This window comes from Coregonus lavaretus (genome assembly GCF_964263955.1).
Source record: "Coregonus lavaretus genome assembly, chromosome: 27".
NCBI lineage: Eukaryota > Metazoa > Chordata > Actinopteri > Salmoniformes > Salmonidae > Coregonus > Coregonus lavaretus.
The window spans coordinates 6,621,636-6,639,492 of NC_140014.1; the positions used below are offsets into that span (position 1 = coordinate 6,621,636).

The 17,857-nt window shown below is 43.4% G+C and overlaps 2 protein-coding genes across 2 annotated transcripts in view; one reads left to right on the forward strand and one right to left on the reverse strand.

The window, feature by feature from the left end:
- Positions 1-17,857, forward strand: part of LOC311103132 (transcriptional repressor protein YY1-like) — a 964,063-nt gene that overhangs the window by 260,280 nt on the left and 685,926 nt on the right. The gene's annotated exons all lie outside the window — the stretch shown is intronic.
- LOC311103120 (MAM domain-containing glycosylphosphatidylinositol anchor protein 2-like) overlaps positions 1-17,857 on the reverse strand; it is a gene marked incomplete at its 3' end in the record, with an annotated part of 221,901 nt that overhangs the window by 122,730 nt on the left and 81,314 nt on the right. The window contains exons 3-4 of the mRNA XM_084144660.1: positions 5,798-5,972; positions 1,047-1,243 (exon numbers count right to left, since the gene is read on the reverse strand). Coding sequence (XP_084000786.1) covers positions 1,047-1,243; positions 5,798-5,972 — 372 coding nt within the window. The remainder of the gene's footprint in view (positions 1-1,046; positions 1,244-5,797; positions 5,973-17,857) is intronic.

Sequence of the window (17,857 nt, forward strand, 5' to 3'; positions counted from 1 at the left end):
GCTCGCCCTCATCAAAGAGCTTCCTTGGCAGGGCTTCAACAATGAGCTCATTCCCTGTCCTCAAACGAGGAGTATTATCTTTACACCGAGCTTTCAGTTTCATGAAGTTCATTAGCTGTCTATTTGGATGTGCTTGAAGCGGTGTGCTTGGGACGAATGTCAAGATGCGTACAAGCACTATTAATACACACGTGTCGTCATGACATTGTAAATGATTTGACCAACAATAGCTGTTTTGTCTGCTCTTGTGTATACCACCATCTTTGTAGCACTGGCAACATACTTAGAATATGCTTATGTTCCTTATGTTAATTAAAACTCAGGAGGGCATTACAAGGCTGAGGATGGCACAACATGTGAAGTCTACCTGAAAAACTAGGTCCTGATGTCCTCGTGTGTGTGTGTGTGTCTGTTTGTGTGTGAAACTCCACTGGGAGGAAAATACTGCGAGCCCCTGAAGTGCCGTCTCCCTCTGCTCATTTCGAGCACATCTGAGTTGTGTGAGTTTCATGCCACCGCGAGCCCAAGCTGTTCCCTTCTCTATCATAGTTTGTCTGCTTATGACTGTCAAAATGCTCTCATCTCTCCTGTCAATGGAGCTGACTTTGCAAGGAGAAATTAGATTAGATGAGATGTTTCTAAAAAACAGGTGCAATTTCCCAACCCAAGTCACTGAAATTGCCCTCATGAAACGTCCTCCCATTTGGGATTCAAGTGCTCAATGGGAAACTTTCTATATGCTGTGAAGGGGTTAAACACACACAATTAAAACACAAAAACACACAATTTGCATAATAAGAAACGACTTCCTTTATGAGAATAGGAATTCCTTAATATCTCAAATGCTGATCAGAGGAACGGGTTGTTTGATCAAGCTCAGGGTTCTCATACAAAAATTACCCAAATGCCAGAAAAATTCCCCTGAAGGCCTGATTCCAATAGGTCTGGAGAAACACAAGAAACAGCTCTTGGCCGGATTTGGCGCCCAGGCCACAAGTTTCAGATCCTGATCTAGCTGTTGCAGCAGGTGTGGACTTTCAGCTTACTTGTGTAAAGAAGGGCTCGTAGATCTCCACGCCCTTATCAGAGCCTTGGGACAGGAACTCTCGGCCACGCCTCCAGCTGTAGCGCACTGGGGGGTTGGAGTTGGCCATGCAGCGCAGGAACACCGTCCGCTCGTAGTAGAACTGCTCCTTAGCCTCCCCGATGCTCTGGTGGACGGTTACGATGGGATCATCCAAATCTAGAGAGAGAACATACAACATAGAAACAGTGGTCCTTGGCTTCAAGGCGCTTCCAAACAGCCTCTGTTTGCCACACACTTGTGTAGGTCAACGCCTGAAGGGCAATTACATGACCTTCTTAATCCCAGGGACCTATTTATATACAGTGGCTGGGTTTTAATGAAGTGTGCTGGTTTAAGTGGTATAAAGCTCTTGTCTTCTTTTGCAATCACATCTTCCCCCTTAAGCTCTTTAAACAGCCCGTGATGCCACAGACATAATACTCATGCCAAATGTGCATGACGAGGGAAAATCATGATTTGTTATACATGTGAAATCTGATTCCATTATAAATATAATATCAATCATATGAATATCATATGAAATATCATAGAAATATTTATATTTTTCTATTTTTCAGGAGATTTTTCTGGAGAGCATCAGTAATAACAATCCCTGACTTCTACAGTCTACAACCACATCAAAATGACACATCCAAAATTTCAGGAATCCTCAACTCCATCCATAATTGTCAATTAAAGGCACACGCACTCCACTGAGGTGCTTTCAACGTTTTTTTGACAGCCAGAGTAATGCTTGAAGTTCAATGAAAAGGGTCACTTAGACTCCAAAGTTCCAGCTCCAATTGAGAGGGAGAATTTTAAAACTGTGATTTTGACAAGAGCTCGATAATGACTACAAAGTGCTCCACGGGAGAGCAACCGGCTTTTATGGGCTACTTTGAGATGCAGACAAGCACCTTGAAAAAGCAGTTTCCCACCAGCCGACTAACTACTGCCACGGGCAATCCAGAGTCAGACAAATCTCCTGTACAAACCATTATAATGTCTTTGCATTTTTTAAATAATAAATAATGGCTTCGCAGATTAGTCTGAGTCATTTCGTCTACACGTTTTCCTTATTTCTTTCTCCTATTGCTGTGGAATGTCAGTCAGTCAGACTCAATCAAGGTCATCGTTGTGCTTTAGCCTTGCCAACCACCAAGGATTCCAACAAGCATCGCCTAGTGGCAGCGAACAGCAACACGTGTCATTAATTTGATCAGGTCGTCTCATTTAGCGAAGCAGGCAGGATCGATAAAAGTGCATATGTGCCGGTACGCCACAGTGGAGCAGAGATCAGACAGTAAGCTCATTGGCTCTGATCTCTGAGTCAGGGGTAATGACACTACGCTCATTGTCTCCCCCTGGCAATGTTTTCTGCCACTGTCCATCTCCTGTCCTATTTATCTTGCATCTCTGCAGTAAACTAACCCATGGCCCTCTATCGTCTCCTCCTATCCACTCTCTCGGAAGCACATCCTCGGAGTGCAGACACACCAGATTTGTCTCGTTTTTGTATTTGCCAGCTCCAGGCATCCGGGGAACGCTGAATGTCAAACACGGAGACGCTGACTCGATCAACCTCATTTTGGGGGGTTGGGGAATTTATAGCTGACTCTTTTTTTGGGAGGATGGAGGTAGGGGAAGATTGCAGAGTAAGGCTTCTAGGGGGCTTCCGATACAACTCATCCAGAGAGAGAAAGTATACACTGAGTATACAAAACATTAAGAACACCTTCTCTTTCCATGACATAGACTGACCAGGTGAAAGCTATGACCCCTTATTGATGTAACTTGTTAAATCCACTTCAATCAGTCTAGATGAAGAGGAGGAGACAGGTTAAAGAAGGATTTGAGCCTTGAGACAATTGAGACATGGATTGTGTATGTGTGCCATTCAGAGGGTGAATAGGCAAGACGAAATATTTAAGTGCCTTTGAACAGGGTATGGTAGTAGGTGCCAGGCGCACTGGTTTGTGTCAAGAATTGCAACTCTGCTGGGGTTTTCACACTCAACAGTTTCCTGTGTGTATCAAGAATGGTCCACCACCCAAAGGACATCCAGCCAACTTGATACAACTGTGGGAAGCATTGGAGGCAACATGGACCAGCATCCCTGTGGAATGCTTTCCACACCTTGTAGGGTCCATGCCCTGACGAATGGTCTGAGGGCAAAAGGGTGCAACTCAATATTAGGAAGGTGTTCCTAATGTTTGGTATACTCAGTGTATACATCTAGCCCGCCTTAGTAAATGGTAAAATGTATATGCAAAACCATACATTATGTCCTCAGACGTTTGAAATTAAATTGCTGCTTTGGAGAGAGAGAGGTATGCAAACACCAATGTGAGGCACTAAATCTTGCAGTATCCGCATAATGCTTAATTTGAGTCAATTTACAATTATCAGCCCTGATTAACAGAGCAATTAGAACAATTGATGAATTCACCATCTAAAGGCTAAATCTGTCTCTCAAGGCCTATAACAGTTGCACAAATGAAACACTATAAAGTGCTCTTTGAGAATTCGAAGTGAACACCAATGGGTGGCCATCTCTGTGGGTCCACAAAGTACTTTCTACAGCCATAAAATTAGATTTGCAATTTGGGTGATCTCTCTCTTTAGGTAGTGTTGCTGCTTTTTCTCATTTACAATGTAGGGATTACGCAGCATGACTTCAGACATCTAAGTCTGCGTTCCCAATGACATCCTGTTCTCTATACAGTGCAATCCTTTTGACCAGAGCCCTATGGTTCCTGGTCAAAAGTAACGCACTATGTAGGGAACAGGGTGCCATTTGGGATGCAAACTCAGTCTGTATTGCTGGAAATCACAACCCCTTTGTTTCACAACTATCAATTTCTTCAGCAATGTGCACTGTCAGGCCTTCACACTGCTGGGGGGCAGTTCCCTTAATGAGTGAATAAAAGCAGCGATGACACTGATATGATGGCAGCGTCAAGAAATGGCCGCCATTGCCTGCAATTAACACTTCGGATTGTCCTGAGTAAGGACGAATATGTGTTTGTTTCCTTTGGCTTTCGAGCGAGGGTATGGTACATTTCATTTACTCTGATGTCATACCTGGGGTGGCTTTCTTTTGAGGCCTTATGTGTTTCAAAAAGTAATGTTGTAATTCTAACATAACTTTAACCTGCTTGAAACGACTTTCTTCAGCCACAATGTCATGTTGTCTGGGATGGTAAGGACTAGGAGTGAGCGAACTAATGCCTGTTGTTCAGTAGCTAAAGCACAAGGCATGAGTAACTGGACAAGGGCAATTTGCAGAGGGTAAAGGACAATCGGCAGAACTTATGATGCATGCTGTGATGATGGGGGAAAAACCGATACAGTTAAATATTGCAATGTTATTTTGGGACAATATTATATCGATACTTTGACTCCAAGTATCGATTTGCGCTCCATCTTCTTTTTTAAATAGTGAGCCAACATTTCTCAGCACTTTTACTTCCATGACTGATCAAAACTCATTTTCTCATGTCTCTCTGCAGCAGCCATCTAGTGAGCAATATGTTTGGAACATCAAGATTACAGTATCGAATTGCAATACATATAGAATACTACAAATACCTAGGTGTCTGGTTAGACTGTAAACTCTCCTTCCAGACTCACATTAAGAATCTCCAATCCAAAGTTAAATCTAGAATCGGTTTCCTATTTCGCAACAAAGCCTCCTTCACTCATGCTGCCAAACATGCCCTCGTAAAACTGACTATCCTACCGATCCTTGACTTCGGCGATGTCATTTACAAAATAGCCTCCAACACTCTACTCAGCAAATTGGATGTAGTCTATCACAGTGCCATCCGTTTTGTCTCCAAAGCCCCATATACTACCCACCACTGTGACCTGTACGCTCTTGTTGGCTGGTCCTCACTACATATTCGTCGCCAAACCCACTGGCTCCAGGCCATCTATAAATCACTGCTAGGCAAATCCCCGCCTTATCTTAGCTCATTGGTCACCATAGCAACACCCACCCGTAGTATGCGCTCCAGCAGGTATATCTCACTGGTCATCCCCAAAGCCAACACCTCCTTTGGCCGCCATTCCTTCTAGTTCTCTGCTGCCAATGACTGGAACAAATTGCAAAAATCTCTGAAGCTGGAGACACTTATCTCCCTCACTAACTTTAAGCATCAGTTGTCAGAGCACCTGTACACAGCCCATCTGAAATTAGCCCGCCCAACTACCTCATCCCTATATTGTTATTTATTTTGCTCATTTGTACCCCAGTATCTCTATTTGCACATCATCTCTTGCACATCTATCATTCCAGTGTTAATACTAATTGTAATTATTTTGCACTATAGCCTATTTATTGCCTTACCTCCATAACTTGCTACATTTGCACACACTGTATATATATTTATTTCTGTTGTGTTTTTGACTTTGTTTTGTTTTACCCCATATGTAACTCTGTGTTGTTGTTTTTATCGCACCGCTTTGCTTTATCTTGGCCAGGTCGCAGTTGTAAATGAGAACTTGTTCTCAACTGGCTTACCTGTTTAAATAAAGGTGAAATAAAAATTTTTTATAAAAAGAATCGTGAAAATCGTGAGATTCACAATACACATCATATCGCCACCTAAGTATTGTGATAATATTGTATCGTTAGGTCCCTGCCAATTCTCAGCCCTAGCAGAAAACATTGGGGGAGTGCATGGGAAAAGGGCAGACAGGCGACCGAGACAAAGCCTGTACACTCACAGTAGACGTCCACTCGGATCGACTTGATGGCCGGTGAGCCCAGGCCATTCTCAGCCTTGCAGTAGTAGCGTCCGCCCTGGTGCCTCTGGATCCGGGTGATGCGCAGGGTCTCGTTGAACACACTGGAGTCCTGGAAGCGGTCGGAGGCGCTACCGGCCGTTTTGGTCCATCTGATCTGGGGTTGGAGAGACAGATAGAGGTCAGAGGTGACATCTGCTGACCGAGGAGGTCTAATGCTATGGACAACAGGCTCAGGCTGGACAGAGGGTAATGGGGTCAGCCATGGGATAAATATACAACACATACTCTGGATTAAAATAAGTCAAATGCCAGACTAGTAATGTTAACTTTTCAGATATGGGCTTTGTTACGCTCCCATGTGAGGAACAATCAATGAAACAAAATATACTGAACAAAAATATAAACACAACATAGAACAATTGAAAATATTTTACTGAGTAACAGTTCATATAACGAAATCAGTCAATTGAAATAAATAAATTAGGCCCTAATCTATGGATTTCACATGACTGGGCAAGGGCGCAGCCATGGGTGGGCCTGGGAGGGCAAAGGCAGCCAGGCCCAGCCAATCAGAATTAGTTTTTCTCTGGGCCGGCGTGGTTACTCGGTCTGCATTTGATAGGCCGGTTGGACGTACTGCCAAATTCTCTAAAACGACGTTGGAGGTGGTTTATGGTAGAGAAATGAACATTAAATTCTCTGGCAACAGCTCTGGTGGACATTCCTGCAGTCAGCTTGCCAATTGCACTCTCCCTCAAAACTTGAGACATCTGTGGCAATGTGTTGTGTGACAAAACTGCACATTTTAGAGTGGCCTTTTATTGTCCCCAGCATAAGGTGCGCCTGTGTAATTATCATGCTGTTTAATCAGCTTCTTGATATGCCACACCGATTATCTTGGCAAAGAAGAAATGCTCACTAACAGGGATGTGAACAAATTTGTGCACAACATTTGAGAGTAATATGTTTTTTGTGCATATGGAAAATTTCTGGGATCTTTTATTTAAACTCATGGGACTTTACATGTTGCATTTATACTTTTGTTCAGTGTAGTACCACATATTTTTGGAACTTTCTTGATAATATATTATGTCCATATACTCTGGATTGAGAATCGCAACAATTATTATGCCGTAATACAGTACAGGCATAACAATGAAATTAATGGTAAAACTGACTGAAATGTATATATACAGTGGGGAAAAAAAGTATTTAGTCAGCCACCAATTGTGCAAGTTCTCCCACTTAAAAAGATGAGAGAGGCCTGTAATTTTCATCATAGGTACACGTCAACTATGACAGACAAATTGAGGAAAAAACATTGAGAAAATCACATTGTAGGATTTTTTATGAATTTATTTGCAAATTATGGTGGAAAATAAGTATTTGGTCACCTACAAACAAGCAAGATTTCTGGCTCTCACAGACCTGTAACTTTTTCTTTAAGAGGCTCCTCTGTCCTCCACTCGTTACCTGTATTAATGGCACCTGTTTGAACTTGTTATCAGTATAAAAGACACCTGTCCACAACCTCAAACAGTCACACTCCAAACTCCACTATGGCCAAGACCAAAGAGCTGTCAAAGGACACCAGAAACAAAATTGTAGACCTGCACCAGGCTGGGAAGACTGAATCTGCAATAGGTAAGCAGCTTGGTTTGAAGAAATCAACTGTGGGAGCAATTATTAGGAAATGGAAGACATACAAGACCACTGATAATCTCCCTCGATCTGGGGCTCCACGCAAAATCTCACCCCGTGGGGTCAAAATGATCACAAGAACGGTGAGCAAAAATCCCAGAACCACACGGGGGGACCTAGTGAATGACCTGCAGAGAGCTGGGACCAAAGTAACAAAGCCTACCATCAGTAACACACTACGCCGCCAGGGACACAAATCCTGCAGTGCCAGACGTGTCCCCCTGCTTAAGCCAGTACATGTCCAGGCCCGTCTGAAGTTTACTAGAGTGCATTTGGATGATCCAGAAGAGGATTGGGAGAATGTCATATGTCATATGGTCAGATGAAACCAAAATAGAACTTGTCGTGTTTGGAGGACAAAGAATGCTGAGTTGCATCCAAAGAACACCATACCTACTGTGAAGCATGGGGGTGGAAACATCATGCTTTGGGGCTGTTTTTCTGCAAAGGGACCAGGACGACTGATCCGTGTAAAGGAAAGAATGAATGGGGCCGTGTATCGTGTGATTTTGAGTGAAAACCTCCTTCCATCAGCAAGGGCATTGAAGATGAAACGTGGCTGGGTCTTTCAGCATGACAATGATCCCAAACACACCGCCCGGGCAACGAAGGAATGGCTTCGCAAGAAGCATTTCAAGGTCCTGGAGTGGCCTAGCCAGTCTCCAGATCTCAACCCCATAGAAAATCTTTGGAGGGAGTTGAAAGTCCGTGTTGCCCAGCGACAGCCCCAAAACATCACTGCTCTAGAGGAGATCTGCATGGAAGAATGGGCCAAAATACCAGCAACAGTGTGTGAAAACCTTGTGAAGACTTACAGAAAACGTTTGACCTGTGTCATTGCCAACAAAGGGTATATAACAAAGTATTGAGAAACTTTTGTTATTGACCAAATACTTATTTTCCACCATAATTTGCAAATAAATTCATTAAAAATCCTACAATGTGATTTTCTGGATTTTCTTTCCTCATTTTGTCTGTCATAGTTGACGTGTACCTATGATGAAAATTACAGGCCTCTCTCATCTTTTTAAGTGGGAGAACTTGCACAATTGGTGGCTGACTAAATACTTTTTTTCCCCACTGTATGGTGCTGTTCGAAGGCCATTGATGGATAAGCACATCAAATATTTAGGTGGCTCGTGTTTGAGTGGCTCTCGTGAGACTGCGACATGTGTCCAACATTCCAACGCCATTCAGTGGGTCTGGATTCCATACGGCACGTCAAGTTTCACACAGAACTCTGACAAAACCTCAGAAAACAGCTCTGACAATTTCGTGCAACTCTTTGTGGCATTCTCAATGGCGCTGAAGCTGTTTGATAAACAGTCTCTAATACCTAATGTGTTTGAGTGTTCGGAGAGAAATGCCTCTGATATCACGGAAATCAAATGAACATGGCATCTTATGATCCTTCCCACCACGCATCTGGAAACAAGAAACAAGGCATCAGTGGCATTTGGACAGATCAAATACATTTGTGATCTGAGAAGAGAGGAGGATAAGAACATCAGTCTCCCGCTGCCTGTCTATGCATTTTCACGGATTCTGCATTTACATATATATACGATCAGTGAAGCTGTTGGCTTCCGAAGGCGAAGAAGACCGCCACGGTCGGCAGCAGAAGTGTTCTCGGAATGCGCAAATGGCGCTTTGAAGAAAGTGGATGTGTGGCCCCCACTACACTCACTCTGCCAGTCTTGCCGACAAGTAGAGCAAATTGCCCATTCAGCCCTGGCATGGCCCTTGATGGGGCCTGTGTGAGCCTTCCTGTGTGGTTGACCTACATTGCAACAAAACCCTCCTTTACTATTAGCGGCTCCTTAAGAGCGGGGAGGGCCAGGGTCGGCAGTCGAGCGAGCTGCAGCAGAGACCCATTCAAGAGGGTAGGTGGGGGGGCATTGAGGAGCCACTAACACCCCCGCCCCACCCTTCACCACCTCCACCCCTCTCAATAGCTAATTGGAAGCATTTCACATCCTCACCTCCCCATGGAGGCAGAATAATAATACAAATACCACTTGGGTTAAGACACGTTCCGAGCCCGAACAGAGTCGCAAACCTAGCTTCGCGTGGCGAGCGAAGGGATAAAATCAATTTCATGCTTTGCTGAAGATGGTAGGTAGCGTGGATTTGTTTACATGCATATTGGTGTTGGTTAAGGAATAACATGGCGTTGGAATTCATGGGGCTTAGGTTAGCCACGCCGGCTTTCTTTTTGGGGGGTTGGGGGGAGGGGCGGGGGGATATTATGTCCTCTCTTTCCTCAGCAACTTGAACCTCGGCTATAAAACATCTAGGTCCCCAGACAGTGTCTGAAATGAAAGCAGGCGTTCAGAATTCCAATTCGACTTAGTACTACTGAACAAACCAGGACAGTGAAAGACACTGGCCAATGGCGCAGATATTATCACTGTCAACTCAGGGATGCCATCTCATTTGGGTGAGTGCTAGTTGCTGCTAATGACAAAACAAAAATGTTCATGATGGACCACTGTATAGTCAGGTCTCATAGGTATTACTTAGAAAATGCTCTATGTAGCTATAATGTCATGTTTACAATGTGCTTATAGATATGTAATATATGCTTTATTATAAACAATATCATGTAAATCATTACGAAATAACGTAATGCATCTTTTTGTGATTTGGCCTGCTTCAAAGTCAGTATGTGCTAATCATGTATTCCATCCAGTCTATCAAAGCCACTGGTTGTAGCCTATGACATGATCCTGAAGCACGTTACAGAATGTTCCAGAAAGAGAAGAAAAATAAGCTGTTCTCTGCCTTGTATGTCACTCACATAGTCGTTCACACACACAGCATGGCTATGATGGTTTGCCTGCATGTAGCTAGTCAGCATCAGCAGCAGCAGTAACAGCAGATGACTGGCATATGAGAGGAGCGCCTCAGTCCCCGATCAGCGCCCTGCAGTGACGTAGGCTCCAGTTTGGGAAAAGACAGGCGAGCATGCCCATTCGCCGGTCTATTTATAGCGCTCACTGCCTCCGCGGTCTGTTATAAGCAGCAGCCCTGGGGATCTGCCAGTCAGCCACACTTGTTGTCTGTGGGAGCCCCGGCAGCACAATTGATCTTGGACTCTGACTGTGTGTGCATGCATGTGGACAGTGGCTGAGGAGCGAGGAAGACAGGTGCGTCAGTGTGCTAGCTAGCTGAATATACCGAAACCGTAGGATGATATAACAAGGTTTTCTGTCTGCTACCCCATGTCGCTCTTCCTCCCTCCCTTCCTCCCTCATGCTCTTTCCATATCAAAGAGAGAGAGACCGAGTGGAGGAGAAAGAGAGGAAGATGCAGTGCTGCTTTAACTGTGGGGGATATGGCAGAGGAAGGGCTCAAGTCGGAGACACCACTTGAGCTTCGTGCAAAAAAGGGTAATCCTCCCCATAATACAAGGTGTCTTTTGAACTGTCGAACACTTCCTGTGGAGTTTCAAACGGCTTCTTGAAAATAATGTGTGGGATGGTCTTAAGATATATTACTGCTTTGTCACCGCAGACTTCACACATTCACTCAAACATTAGCACCTTCAGAATAATAAACCAGCCAGCTCGACACTCTTAGAAGTAAAGGAGCCTGGAAGAACCTTTTGGGGTTCTAAAAATTGCCACGCAAGGGGAACCTTTCCAGTTCAAAAAGGTTCCTTGAGGAACCCCTGTGTAAAGGTTCAAAACGGAACCTTTTTAATAATATATTGTAGCGGTGGCAGCCTATCAGAAGATTGGTGGTGTGGCTTATTGGAGGCGTGGCTTTTATATAATTATTTTTGGCCACCCATTACAGTAAATGTCATTAATATTCATCATGTTAAGTTTGTACACTAGAAATGTCTATTTTCCTTAAATATTTATGCATATTATAGCATACTACACCCCCCTATCCACATCGATGGGACCGCAGTGGAGAAGGTGGAAAACTTCCAGTTCCATCACTGACAAACTGAAATGGTCCACCCACACAGACAGTGTGGTGAAGAAGGCGCAATAGCGCCTCATCAACCTCAGGAGGCTGAAGAAATGTGGCTTGGCACCTAAAACCCTCACAAACTTTTACATATGTACAATTGAGAGCATCCTGTCAGGCTGTATCACCGTATGGTACGGCAACTGCCCCGCCCGCAACCGCAGGGCTCTTCAGAGGGTGGTGCGGTCTGCCCAACGCATCACCGGGGGCAAACTACCTGCCCTCCAGGACACCTACAGCACCCAATGTCACAGGAAGGCCAAAAAGTTAATCAAGGACAACAACCACCCGAGCCACTGCTTGTTCACCCTGCTATCATCCAGAAGGCGAGGTCAGTACAGGTGCATCAAAGCTGGGACCGAGAGACTGAAAAACAGCTTCTATCTCAAGGCCATTAGACTGTTAAATAGCCTTCACTAGCACATTAGAGTCTGCTGCTTATATACATAGATTAGAGATCACTGGCCACTTTAATAACGTTTACATTTATTGCAATTCTCATCTCATATGTATATACTGTATTCTATACTATTCTACTGTATCTTAGTCTATGCCGCTCTGAAATTGCTCGGCTAAAACTCAACGGATCAATAGTCACCACTAGCAGTCATGGCATTTGTAACTTTGATCATGTCCTGAGCTGAACAGAGTCCTGGACTGCAATCGTTTACTTTTGTCTGAATTACAGTAAATTGTTCAATGTGCCCAATGAGGTCACTGACTGAAAATGAGACGGAAAGATGGCTTTACACTGTAAATCTTATAGGCTATGCCAAAGATAGCCTGGTTAAACCAGACTGAATGCTGTGCTCACCATCAATTCACTGGACTTCATGGCCTTATCCTACACAACTTCTCTTTTCTAGGACATGCCAAAGATAGCCTGGTTAAACCAGACTGAACGCTGTGCTCACCATTGTTATCAGGCTGGAATTATGCTAATAAATGGGTATGTGGAATCCCCCCCAAAAAATAACCGGTGCTATCAATGTCATGTTTGTTACGATGGGTGAATTTAGCACACAAACACATGTGGTCGAACACTGTGCTTTGGATTAGGTCAAAACATCTGGGGCTCCATTTTACACATGGATGGAAGCCAGGCTACTCCAAAGACCCTTCCTGACCCTATAATATCTGTTGACTCTCTGAACATTCAAGATCCATTCACCAATAGACAAAAGCATAATCACATACTAAAATGACAATCACATGAAAAAAAAGGACTTAATCACATACTAAAATCTATTGTAACAGTACAAAAATGCAAACTAGTACAAAATGGCTTGGCGCAAATGGCGATGGAAAGGTACAATTAGGGTTGGGCGGTATCCAGATTTTCATACCGGTCCTGTACCATGGCGGGGTATACAGTATTACCGGCAGTGCACACAAGGGGTGTTATTTCTTTCCAAACACACAAAACAATTTATTTAGGCAGCAGGGATCTTGATTCAGGAAGGAATTTACTGTCTCAAAAAGCTTACAATCTTGCAAGCTAGGCACTTAGCTAGCAAGTTAGAAAAACAAATGCATAACTGGAGCCCTGATCTCTAGATAATTTATTTGGCACATCTTACTTAGATAGTTAACTTATAGTTATAACTTATAGTTATTATATGTAGCACACACACCCCCACAGCCCCCGCAAATATAGAAATACTCCAGTATACAGTATACCACCAAGCCTAGGTACAATGTATTGGTTGTTAGGCTATATTGGTGGCAAGCTACTCTTCTGAAAGCGGGAGATATGGTGCTAATCACTGAGGAAGAAAACATTCTCAATCTCAATCCAGCAAAAACCAATATGGACAACAATGTGTATAGTCTTCAGCAGAAAATGTGTGGAAAATTGGAATAAACATATCATTTGGCCATGCTAGCACAGCTGAGTCTACAATAGCAGAGAAGAACAATGATCTTGGTATTATGTCCCCGTGACATTACACTTTTGTCATTGGGGGGAGAAGGAAGCCAGTGCCAGGGCTGGACTGTGCCCAGTAGCTCCATCACTGACGAGCCCCATAAACCAAGCTCTGGAAATCTACAGCATGTTTGAAGCCCATCCAACCAATGAAATGGTGGTGAAATCAGTCAAATAGTACCCGGCTTCATTGTAGCCCCCATGACGCCATCTGTCCTTGGTCGCATAGGTTGGACAGTTGGACTTAGCAACGGGGTGATGGATCTCAGACAATTCATTACTGTGGAATTCATTACTGTATTCATTAGCTGTTCTGTATAGTGGAGATGGATGAAACCATCTGTGACCAGAGTCCTAGCACATCACATCCAAGAAAAAAAATATCGATGAAGTCAAGAACTTTTAATGTTATAATGGGTAGGAATTCAAACATGTCTGCCTCTTTTATTGAAACAGAGGGTATACAGTGGGGAGAACAAGTATTTGATACACTGCTGATTTTGCAGGTTTTCCTACTTAAAAAGCATGTAGAGGTCTGTCATTTTTTATCATAGGTACACTTCAACTGTGAGATACAGAATCTAAAACAAAAATCCAGAAAATCACATTGTATGATTTTTAAGTAATTAATTTGCATTTTATTGCGTGACATAAGTATTTGATCACCTACCAACCAGTAAGAATTCCGGCTCTCACAGACCTGTTAGTTTTTCTTTAAGAAGCCCTCCTGTTCTCCACTCATTACCTGTATTAACTGCACCTGTTTGAACTCGTTACCTGTATAAAAGACACCTGTCCACACACTCAATCAAACAGACTCCAACCTCTCCACAATGGCCAAGACCAGAGAGCTGTGTAAGGACATCAGGGTTAAAATTGTAGACCTGCACAAGTCTGGGATGGGCTACAGGACAATAGGAAAGCAGCTTGGTGAGCAGGCAACAACTGTTGGCGCAATTATTAGAAAATGGAAGAAGTTCAAGATGACGGTCAATCACCCTCGGTCTGGGGCTCCATGCAAGATCTCACCTCGTGGGGCATCAATGATCATGAGGAAGGTGAGGGATCAGCCCAGAACTACACGGCAGGACCTGGTCAATGACCTGAAGAGAGCTGGGACCACAGTCTCAAAGAAAACCATTAGTAACACACTACGCCGTCATGGATTAAAATCCTGCAGCGCACGCAAGGTCCCCCTGCTCAAGCCAGTGCATGTCCAGGCCTGTCTGAAGTTTGCCAATGACCATCTGGATGATCCAGAGGAGGAATGGGAGAAGGTCATGTGGTCTGATGAGACAAAAATATAGCTTTTTGGTCTAAACTCCACTCGCCGTGTTTGGAGGAAGAATAAGGATGAGTACAACCCCAAGAACACCATCCCAACCGTGAAGCATGGAGGTGGAAACATCATTCTTTGGGGATGCTTTTCTGCTAAGGGGACAGGACAACTGCACCGTATTGAGGGGAGGATGGATGGGGCCATGTATTGCGAGATCTTAGCCAACAACCCCCTTCCCTCAGTAAGAGCATTGAAGATGGGTCGTGGCTGGGTCTTCCAGCATGACAACGACCCGAAACACACAGCCAGGGCACCTAAGGAGTGGCTCTGTAAGAAGCATCTCAAGGTCCTGGAGTGGCCTAGCCAGTCTCCAGACCTGAACCCAATAGAAAATCTTTGGAGGGAGCTGAAAGTCTGTATTGCCCAGCGACAGCCCCGAAACCTGAAAGATCTGGAGAAGGTCTGTATGGAGGAGTGGGCCAAAATCCCTGCTGCAGTGTGTGTAAACCTGGTCAAGACCTACAGGAAACTTATGATCTCTGTAATTGCAAACAAAGGTTTCTGTACCAAATATTAAGTTCTGGTTTTCTGATGTATCAAATACTTATGTCATGCAATAAAATGCAAATTAATTACTTAAAAATCATACAGTGTGATTTTCTGGATTTTTGTTTTAGATTCCGTCACTCACAGTTGAAGTGTACCTATGATACAAATTACAGACCTCTACATGCTTTGTAAGTAGGAAAACCTGCAAAATTGGCAGTGTATCAAATACTTGTTCTCCCCACTGTATCTATTATAAAGCCACTGCAAATTAATGTAATGACTATTTCACAGGCAAAGTGGACAAGTTGAGAAATGCCATGAGTACAACTGATGGCTCCCTGCCATATACATTTATAAAAGATTGTATCAAGAATGAGAGGCATTGCCAGTTTTAATTTCCCCAAGTAAAAAGAGAAGAGGTTGATGCTGCGACCTCTTTCTGATAAGTTACCAGGTACAGCTAATCTTGACGGAAATTGCTTAGAGTTACAGCCAACTACCTGGCTGTCTGACCTGCTGGGACACCTGTCACCATCTAATCCTGCTAAGACATGATGAGCATAGTGTTGTGTACTGACTGCACCATGGCAGTGTAGCCTGTAGAGCTGTTTATACCGTGTCAGTGTGAAAAGTAAGGAATTAACTAGGGAAACTGACAGATTAATAACTGACTCTAATAAAAACTCACATTGAGCTGTCAAAAAACATCAGAATATCGGTCTTCAGTAGTTTGGCCGCTGGTTTTATCTTTTGATTTGGGTCTAGTGTGATTGAGGCAGAAATAATAGCTAAAGTTAGTGAGGTAGCTAGCTAACGTTAGCCAATTTTTGGCTAGCTCTAATGGTACATCAACTGGCGAAACCCAGCCAAGTTAATTAACTTCTGTTGAAACGGGATAAAAAGTCTACAAAACATTTACATACACACAACAGCTGTTAGATACTGCTACCTGACAGATAGCTAGAGACTAGGGCTGAACTGGCTGTGGTAGCTACTAGCTACCTAGCTAGTTCATTCACTTCAGACAGAACTGAGAATAATACAGTCGTGGTCAAAAGTTTTGAGAATGACACAAATATAAATTTTCACAAAGTCTGCTGCCTCAGTTTTTATGATGGCAATTTGCATATACTCCAGAATGTTATGAAGAGTGATCAGATGAATTGCAAAGTCCCTCTTTGCCATGAAAATTAACTTAATCCCCCAAAAACTTTATTTTAAGAATGTGAAATGTCAGAATAATAGTAGAGAAAATGATTTATTTCAGCTTTTATTTATTTCATCACATTCCCAGTGGGTCAGAGGTTTGCATACACTCAATTAGTATTTGGTAGCATTGCCTTTAAATTGTTTAACTAGGGTCAAACGTTTTGGGTAGCCTTCCACAAGCTTCCCACAATAAGTTGGGTGAATTTTGGCCTATTCCTCCTGACAGAGCTGGTGTAACTGAGTCAGGTTTGTAGGCCTCCTTGCTCGCACACGCTTTTTCAGTTCTGCCCACACATTTTCTATAGGATTGAGGTCAGAGGTTTGTGATGGCCACTCCAATACATTGACTTTGTTGTCCTTAAGCCATTTTACCACAACTTTGGAAGTCTGCTTGGGGTCATTGTCTATTTGGAAGACCCATGTGCGACCAAGCTTTAACTTCCTGACTGATGTCTTGAGATGTTGCTTCAATATATGCACATAATTTTCCTTCCTCACGATGCCATCCATTTTGTGAAGTGCACCAGTCCCTCCTGCAGCAAAGCACCCCCACAGCATGATGCTGCCACCCCCGTGCTACACAGCAGGGATGGTGTTCTTCATCTTGCAAGCTATCCCTTTTTCCTCCAAACATAACGATGGTCATTATGGCCAAACAGTTTTATTTTTGTTTCATCAGACCAGAGGACATTTCTCCAAAAAGTACGATCTTTGTCCCCATGTGCAGTTGCAAACCGTAGTCTGGCTTTTTCAAGAGCAGTGGCTTCTTCCTTGCTGAGCGGCCTTTCATGTTATGTCGATATAGGACTCGTTTTACTGTGGATATAGATACTTTTGTACCTGTTTCCTCCAGCATCTTCACAAGGTCCTTTGCTGTTGTTCTGGGATTGATTTGCACTTTTCGCACCAAAATACGTGAATCTCTAGGAGACAGAACGAGTCTCCTTCCTGAGCAGTATGACGGCTGCATGGTCTCATGGTGTTTATACTTGCGTACTATTGTTTGTACAGATGAACGTGGTACCTTCAGGCATTTGGAAATTGCTCCCAAGGATGAACCAGACTTGTGGAGGTCTACACATTTTTTTCTGAGGTCTTGGCTGATTGCTTTTGATTTTCCCATGATGTCAAGCAAAGAGGCACTGAGTTTGAAGGTAGGCCTTGAAATACATCCACAGGTACACCTCCAATTAACTCAAATTATGTCAATTAGCCTATCAGAAGCTTCTAAAGCCATGACATAATTTTCTGGAATTTTCTAAGCTGTTTAAAGGCATAGTCAACTTTAGTGTATGTAAACTTCTGACCCACTGGAATTGTGATACAGTGAATTATAAGTGAAGTAATCTGTCTGTAAACAATTGTTGGAAAAATTACTTGTGTCATGCACAAA